Source organism: Columba livia, chromosome 4, assembly GCF_036013475.1.
Source record: "Columba livia isolate bColLiv1 breed racing homer chromosome 4, bColLiv1.pat.W.v2, whole genome shotgun sequence".
Taxonomy (NCBI): Eukaryota; Metazoa; Chordata; class Aves; order Columbiformes; family Columbidae; genus Columba; species Columba livia.
Window position 1 is genome coordinate 8,414,996 of NC_088605.1, and position 8,911 is coordinate 8,423,906.

Below are 8,911 nucleotides of genomic sequence, written 5' to 3' on the forward strand. Positions count from 1 at the left end.
GTGTGTTGTGCTATGAAGCAGCAGGTCTGCCAGTTTATCCCTCTTCACCCTCAGTTCAAGGAGTCTGCCTTGAGGAAACAGTCGCTGTATTTGAAGTTTGACCCTCTGTTGAGAGACAGTCCGAGAAAAACAATTTCTGGTACTACTGAAGCAAACATGAATGTCATGACAGCTCCATATCTGTGTGGGTAGGTGTTGACTTAGTCTAGGCTCTAGTACAAAGCTTTACAAAGAAAGGCAGTGCTTGAATGTAATGGTGTATGTTTGTTCATTTTCAGTCCTGTTGCTGATATAAATAAATTACTTGAGGAAACTGAAAAGCCTGCAGCAAGTCTTCAAAATGAGGAAAAACCAAAAGGACTAGATCTCCTGGGAACATTTACAACTCGTGTAAGGGCATGTGGAGTGGTATTTGGTTTCATGTTGATATTTTGGAAAGGGGATTGGGCTAGGTTCTGGATTATGTGGATATTCTAAGGATCACTCACTTAATGCTTATCTAAACTGTTATCTTGAAAAGCAGGTTGGATACTCACTTATATCAAAGTTGAACTTTCTGGTGGACTTAATTTTATTAAGAATTAAAAGTCTTTATTGTGGAAACTGGTGACATTACACATGGTCTAGGAGAATTCGAGCTCTTTTTAAGAATCCTTTAATCAAGCAGTCTTTCTTGCAGCTGAAGCCACAATTTTAATTGCACCACTGGGATAAAAAGCACTACTGTTGATTAAACTTGATGCTTTATAGTCTAAGGGTTATAGTTTGAACAGCCTTTTATCAACAGATCTGCCCACAGCAGTTCCTCCTGAAATGGTGCCTTTTTTTTTCCTGGTGGGGAACAGTGTGGTGTCTTCTGCTTTGTTTCTGTTAGCTATAATTGGTGGATAGCAGTTTCTGTTATACCTTAAAGATAACTACGTGGTTCAAAAATATATCTACAAAGTAAGAAAGTTACGGTGACAAAGTTATGGAGGTATTTTGGGTGCTAAGTAAAATATGTTGACTTAGTGTTGATTGATTTGCATACAGCTAATCAATGGCATGAAAATAGGAATCTATTGAATCTCCACTTTCTTTTCCCCCTCTTCACAGGACTCAGAACCCCTTATTCCAGACTCCCTGACTAGTGACATTTCTCAGCTCCCTTTTGCGGATTCCACAAACACTGCAGTGGATGCTATTATAGATGTGCTAAAATATAGCCAAAAAGACATGGATGCAGCTGTTGAACTGGTGAAGAGAGAGGTATGGTGACCCTTCCAAAGCAGAACTTTGTGCAGCCTTGAAAGTCACTTGTGTTTGATATCTATACTGGTCACTGGTATTGATATCTATACTTGGTAATTCTTTCTATTGTACTTCTATTGTATGTACTTTCTATTGTACTTCATTCTCATTCTGAAAGGCTTTGTGTGTACATGATAGGAGCAGTACGTATAGAACTCTTCAGAGCTAATATCTTAGGAAATGTGGTAAATTTCACTGTAGTCAGGTTCTGCCTTAAAGTGGTCAGTAAAAAGCATCTGTTATTTGATGGAATGGTTAGGCTTAATATCAGTGATCTGAATGCTTTTTATTAAACCAGGTAGGAAATACCTCTTCTTACCAATGGGAAGGACTTATTACACAATTATATCCTTAAAACAGGATAAAACTGTAATGCTAAATCAGTGCAGTGTTTTTGTTTTCCCTCTGGAATGGGGAAGCACAACAGTATGTCCAGCTGATCAAATAAAAGTGAGATCTGGAGCTTAGTCTGTGGGAGAAAAACATGAGAAGCAGTTGGTAGTATTTTAAGCATATTCTGTAACTATATCACTATGGAAATTCTGCTGAACACCCATCTTTTTACTGATGTAAGAAGAGTTATGTATCCACTCACTTCAAAAAGCAGAATACTTGACTTGTTATGGCTTCTGGGTTATATAACCTTACAAATACTAAATAACTTAGGAGAGGTAATTAAGCATAAATATCCTTACAGCTAATCATGTCACTTCAAAATTACCTTCAGGAGAACATGGAGCGTTCAAAATTCCTAACTAGCTCTGCTGCAGGCAGTGACACTAAGGACACCAGACAAAGATGACCTGTGGTTATTTGCTGCTTAAGTCATTCTTTCCACTTAGAAAAGCCAGTGTCCTTGTACCCTAGGAGTAACTCTTGCTTGCTGGCATTTAGGAGGACACTCTTAGCCAGCATATTGTCTAATCCAGGAAAACAAATGCAGCTTTGACAGGACAGTTCTTAGTGCATTGATCTAAAATGAAGAATTTATATAATAACAGGGGGTAAAGCTTGTAATATCTTAAAATTGGGGCTCTAATCTCTCATTTCAGAGATGTATTTTAAACATGACAACATAGTTGTAGCAAGACAGGCGTGACTGGATGATTCCAGCTGTGTGTCATATAAACAAATAAAAATGCTTGGAATTAATATAGTAACATTAAAGGAAGACAAATTTTCAAATGACTTTTTGGTGACAGGACTCAAGAGGGAGAGGAGAGGAAAAAAGCCTCATTGTCTCCCTTCTGGGCAAATGCAGCACTTCAGGGGAGCATGTTTTGTTTCTGGGTCTACTGAACAACTTCTGAGTTTGCAAATGAGTTTCTAGCCAGTTTCCATCTTCACCCATTTTTGGTTTTGTAACACTTATTTCTAGCCTAACTATTGTTAATTCTTTATATTTTGGTACGTTATTTTTTCACATCTGCCTCCCTTCCTGATATCTGAAATATTACAATACATTTAAAACTAGCTTTCTCAAAAAGAAATACTAAAAACAAATCAGTGTACCACAGTATACTGTGCAACTTTGAGGTGGAAATCAGTAGTGAACACATTGTCTTGTTAAAAATTCCAGGTGGTTTTCTATCTTTTGGGCCTCTTACTGCAGGCCTCACACACTGCAGTCAGATATCATTGTTAAGGTTCTTAATAGAAACTCCAAGACAACATTGAATTTATGGAGTTTGCACAAAGCATTTAGCAAAGAGTGCTTATGCTGCTTAATACTGTTGCCATGAGGTCTGCTTTAATTCAGCTGATGTGAAATAGGTGTGGTTATTCTTAAATGAACTGAAGCATCTTTAAATTTGGAAGCATAGTCAGGGAAGGATTAAGTGTTGAGTATAAATTATTCCAAACAACAAATTAATCTTGACTAGAGTAGACTTGTATCATTTGTACTTTCCTCTGTTAAGATTAGCAGATTTTTGTGGTTTATTTTGCCTGCCTTGTAAGTACATGTCACCTGAGATAATAGTTCTTGAGAGAATGTAACTGCCCAAGGACTTATGATCTACATATAGGATGGGTAAGAGTAGCCAAGAGGTTGACTGAGGTGGTTCCGATCTTACTATTTGAAAAGAGATATTGGTAACATTGAGTAGGAATCATGCATATAAAAATCTGCATATCAGTCCACATCTTATTTTACTCACGTTTGTAATGAAACACTTAATTTTGATTCTGTTAAGCAGTTAGAATGTAGCACTCTGTATCAAGTTGTAAGTATTCCTAAGCTGCCCTTCAGACTGTTCTGAGTATCAAATCTTGTATCTCTTCCCATGCAAGAAATAAAGGTTTACTTTTTCCCTCAAAGGTTCAAGAGAAACAGTTGGAGACTCAGGAATGGAAAAGAAAGTATGATGTGCTTCATATGGAATACAAGGAAATGGGGTATGAATTCATCCTGATTTTTATATCAGCTTATTTACTCAAGCAACTTTTTCTAACTTGTATTCAACTTTTTTTCATGTTTTTTAGAAAAATAGTTGCTGAGTTCGAAAGTACAATAACACAAATGATGGGTAAGTTCCACATTTACACTTCAAATAGCTTGAGGCCAGTGGGGCATGCTTAACCTCAGGTTACTAACTGAAGTTAGTCTTTCACTTCTGATGGCATAAATATTTCAAGTGCTTCCAGGGTGAGTGTAAGGATTCAGACAACAGTAGTTAGTTACACTTTTATGCATATTCATACGGACATGATGTCGCTTGGTGGGTAATGATGACTTCCTGAATCAGGCGTGAACGCATCTTTTTCTTATTCTCCAGTGGAGCTGTTGGTTTATTAAAACTGGTGGGTTGTTGTCTGTAGCTCGTGTTTAACCGCTGATTATCTGACCTCATTTCAGTGATAAGATGTCAATAGGAGCTCTTGCTGGACACATCTGGCCTTTACTTCAGCTTCAAAGCTAGGAAGATATTGAGTGAAACTCTTGTTGTATAGGTAGATTCTCCTAGTTCGAAGCTGAATAGCTTAATCTGTGCCTCACTTAAATTTAGTTGCTTAAGGAGGCTGAATATTAGGTCAGCTTTTTTGTGCTTCTTTAAGCCTGTGGGAAGCATAGCTCAGGTGTCCTAACAAAATTGTCCTGAAAGAGTTTGCTGTGCTAGTTTGGCTTGTTATCCCAGTCTTTTCTGGATCTTCCAGTTATTGTGTATATCGAATGAAAAATATTTTTTCATATTCCTTCTATCACAACACTTGGGGCTTCTGTTATGGTAACCTTGGGTGTAATATTTTGACTACATAGCAGGAAAAACAATGATTTGGCAAGCACCTTATAACTGGTTTTTAATGGCTTTAGGGTTGGTGTGAGGTAGTATGTAGCAAATAGAAAATATGACTGCTTCCCTAAAAGCAAAGCTATGGAGTCCTTTCAGAGGAGCATTATGCTCCTCCGAAACCCTTTGCATTATTTGAAAACTTACGCATGATGAAGCCGTTTTTTCTGCTTAAGAGGAAGAATTGAAGGTGTAGGAGTTATCTGTCCATACTATGGAACTAGTTTTATGCTAATGTAATAACTATGAGTGTAACCCTGTGAACTCCACTTTCTTTAGAGGATGCTCAGAAACAGAAGGAATTTTCAAAGAAAGAAATGCAGAGGATGGTGGAAGAGAAGCAACAAGTCATTTCAGATCTCAACTCTATGGAGAAATCTTTCTCTGAACTCTTCAAACGATTTGAAAAACAGAAAGAAGTGCTAGAGGGTTACCGCAAAGTAAGATGTTATAATGCAAATAATATCCTTCCAAGATAGATGAAACTTGGTGGAGAGGTAATGATGGATTTCTAGAGCAGCCATTAATTAGCTAGTATAGGCACGACCTGTAAAACCAGGTGCTAAGTTGTTTATTTAAAGATTTAAAAAATTACTGGTTTGTTGTATTTAGTTGCTGGCTTAAAGTATGATAATGATCTCTGTTGGAAGCCAAAGTTTCTTCAAACAGAAGAATGAGCTGTTTCTTGCTGCAGGCATATCACTGTGCTGTTAATCATAGAGACAGACTCTTATGTCATGACTGCTGTGTAAGGGCAGGTTGTTTCTACTACATCATGTTGAATGGAGACGAAAGATGATTTGCTATTGCAAGTCAAAATGCTAATAGTTTATTTGGTGTTCTGTAGCTAAAAACAAACAAACCCCACACCACCAAAAAAACCCCACAAACAAACACAGAACAAAAAACCTCCAAACTTGGTGAAGTCAGGCCTTCATTCTATAGTATCTTCAGAGACTAGTGGAATGAAGCTAATGGGCGGCATAAGCTATAGTTTCTTATTGCATGAAATGCATAAAAATTGATTCAGTAGTGTTTGAAAAAAATGCCTTTGGACTTTTCCCTTTGGTTATCCTTTAATGCCCTTTATTTACTCAAGCTTAGAACTAGCCTGTTAAAAGTTTTGTGGTATCTAAGTTTGAGAAACAGGCATAACATCTGTGTTACGGTTTAAGTTTCTGCCTTCCTACCATGTGTCGGCCTTCTTTTGTTTTGTGTCCCTTCCTTCTCTCCACCTGAAATTCAGAAACCCTTTCCTTAGCACAGAGTTAAAGTGTCACTTGGAAACAGAATTGCTCAATTCAAGAGCTGGAATTAGCAGAGTGTCTTAGCATTTATTTCAAACAGTTCCAACTTGTAATAGCTAATAAAACAAGGTGTCATAGTGTCTGTGCGTACCAAGGTAACTTTCTTCCTGTTAACGTTGGATTCATTTATGTCAGGGTCCAAAGCCTCAGTTGTTCCATGGATTCTCTGAAATAGTTGGATTTCCCATTTACTAAAGTTTGCTACTAAGTAAACAGTATATTGGGAGGGAAATAAGGTGAATAAATCTCAGTTTGCAAAGCTAAGAGTTGAAAGGGGGGACCTTTAGTCCTTGTGGAGGTCTGTGGGGCTTCACAGTTATTCTTGTTACTCTTATGAGCAAATATTGCTGCTTTGGTGTAGTCAAACAGCCCATTTGTGGAGTGGAGAGATTCTTTCATCTACTAGCATATATAAAGCTAACCAAGTTTCTTGGTTTTGAGACAGAATGAAGAAGCTCTGAAAAAATGTGCTGAAGAATACCTGGCTAGAATTAAAAAAGAGGAGCAGAGATATCAGGCATTAAAGGCACATGCTGAAGAAAAGCTGCATCAGTAAGTACCATGTCAAGAAGCCAAGAGCTGGGAGTGAAATATATATCACAGTTACTGCAAAATGTTGTTAACTTACAGCAAGACTTGGCCAAAAACACTTTTAGATTGGGGTTTCATCCAAATTATAAGCATCTAGGGTGATTCTGTGAGCAGTTTTGCTGTGCTGTCTGAAGGGAATGTAAACACCATGTTGCTTCCATTTCAGAGCAAATGAGGAAATTGCCCAGGTACGAAACAAAGCGAAAGCAGAGACTGCAGCACTGCAAGCCAGTCTCCGCAAAGAACAAATGAGGATTCAGTCTTTAGAGACAAGCCTTGAACAAAAGGTTAGTCAAAATGCCACAGGTGAGCCTCTTCAAGCTGTTGCCTTAGATTAGGTCAAGAAGTACCAGTGCTATAGAAATAGCCACGCTAAGCGTGCTGGTTTTGTTGGCTTCTGTCCTGGCAGGCTTTGGGAAATAGGCATTGAAACTTAAGGTACAACTCTTATGTTGACTCATCTATATGTTTAGATTTTTTTTTGGAGCAGGTTTGTTCCCATAGGTGGGTCACAGAAGTGGTCAGTCCAGGCTCATGTATCAGGAGGTTGTTTGAACTGCTGAAGGAGATGTTGATCTAAAGCTTAAACGTGTCCCAGAGCAGAATCTGGGATGAATCTTGAATAACTGTCTGGCTCAGCATGTTCATTTCCATGATTTGTAAGCTATTAGCACTAATACAGACTCTGTATTGACTGAACTATTTTAATATCATTTAGGGCATTAATCCTTGTATTTGATATTTCATATTATAACAGGTAGTCTTAGAGTGTCTTAAAAGCACAGTCTCCTTTTTTAGAAACCTGCAAAGAAAAGCTTTTTGAGAGTCGAGAGTCATTGCTGGAAATGCATGCTAGGAGTTTTACTGCATCATGGTTGTGTCTTTGCTGGTGTTGAGGATTCAGAAATAGATAATACAGACATGTTCCTGTTAGGGAAAAGTCCAGTATTTGTGTTAGTCTTCAGCTTATGGCTAAGGTTTGCATAGCTGAGGAAAAAGTGGCCTGTAACTGGAGAGATGAGACAAGCCATTTAATGCAGAACTAGTTTTGTTCCTGTTATAGGTACAGTAATATGTTATGTTAAACACTTCTATTAAAATGGTTTGACCATATATGGAATTACAAACTGGAAGTTATTGCCACACGTCAGTAAAAGCATCAAAGCAGCATGCTACGCAATTGTCTGTCTCAAAGATGAAAATCTAAACTGTTACTGTCTTGAATTTCAGTGCGTCTAACAGACTTTGAGTCTGAATAGTCTTATTTCCCTAGATCAATTGGTCTTCACATTATGGGAAAATCTGTGGAAGAAGTAGAAACAGTATAGTGGACTATGACTCATTGCCTAAGGCATCTGAGGCTGTCGTGTGACCTTTATGAAGTAGCATGTCCTTTAGAGTAAAAGTGCAGGAGTCATTAGCATGTAAATGGACTTTCTTTCCCCATGTTGGAAAGCATGACTTGTGACTCAGCTAACTACACAGATGTAGCATAGCTTAGCCATACCTCAGACTCACTCCTTTTTTTATCTCCTGTCTTCAACAGACTAAAGAAAATGATGAACTAACGAAAATCTGTGATGATTTGATCTCGAAGCTGGCTAAAGATTGATAGCTTAACTGTCTTGTAAATATGTCCAGTCTCTCTTCCTGTCTTGTGTGTTCACTCACTTTTTAATTGTTTATGTGAGAAAGAAATAAAACTCTTGATTTGCACTTGTCTTGTGTATTATTTGCTGTATCTTTTGCAGGAAACGTTGAATTTAAGTTCAGTTGCTGCTTCCACTAAGGTGGTAATGTCTTGCATAATGTTTTCACATGTTGCTCAAAGGAAAAACTTATATTAATCTCACCCTCAGTCTTTTCCCTGTTGAAGAACACCGGGGTTACGTGCTTTGCTGGTGGGGGTCAGCATGGGCTATGTCACTTATTTTGTACTTCCTGCTGTCTCACTTGAAACATTCCAGAGGTACAAGAATATAACAGAATTTGACCTGTCACAAATGCTATGAAGTATTTAGTGATGGAAAAAAAAGGAACTTTGTTTTTTGGGAGGAGCTGGTGTGATTCCTTTTCTGCAGGCAAGCTGAGCAGAGCACTGAATAGCAGGGCAGATCACTTGCTACTCTGTCTCCAGGTTTTTTTTCATATCATTAGTCTGTCTGATGCACTTGACTTTCCAGTCACCACTTGAAAACTCCCTGCTACTTCCCTGCAATGGAAAGCCTTGAGAAATGTAGGCTGCAGGTCATAAGTTATTAAGCCAGCTTTAATTAGGGCTATAGCAGACATCTCAGATAAGCTGTTACTACCTTACAGATGGTAACATGATTGTCTCATTGCAAGCTACAGCATTTTATCTCTATTACTGTATTGGGGCCCTTTTCATTTAAGGGTGGTTTGCCAGGGCAGGTGGAAATACAAGTAGCAGTG

At 38.1% G+C, this 8,911-nt stretch overlaps 1 protein-coding gene across 3 annotated transcripts in view; it reads left to right on the forward strand.

Annotated features, from left to right (window-relative positions):
• The window catches only part of TACC3 (transforming acidic coiled-coil containing protein 3), a 19,558-nt gene extending 11,364 nt beyond the window's left edge, over nucleotides 1-8,194 (forward strand). For all 3 annotated transcript variants that reach the window (XM_065060353.1, XM_065060354.1, XM_065060355.1), the window contains 9 exons: nucleotides 55-188; nucleotides 279-390; nucleotides 1,096-1,248; nucleotides 3,611-3,687; nucleotides 3,775-3,818; nucleotides 4,860-5,020; nucleotides 6,333-6,439; nucleotides 6,645-6,765; nucleotides 8,025-8,194. In XM_065060353.1, coding sequence (XP_064916425.1) covers nucleotides 55-188; nucleotides 279-390; nucleotides 1,096-1,248; nucleotides 3,611-3,687; nucleotides 3,775-3,818; nucleotides 4,860-5,020; nucleotides 6,333-6,439; nucleotides 6,645-6,765; nucleotides 8,025-8,090 — 975 coding nt within the window. In that variant the 3' untranslated portion in view covers nucleotides 8,091-8,194. The remainder of the gene's footprint in view (nucleotides 1-54; nucleotides 189-278; nucleotides 391-1,095; nucleotides 1,249-3,610; nucleotides 3,688-3,774; nucleotides 3,819-4,859; nucleotides 5,021-6,332; nucleotides 6,440-6,644; nucleotides 6,766-8,024) is intronic.
• The last annotated feature ends 717 nt before the right edge of the window (nucleotides 8,195-8,911 follow it).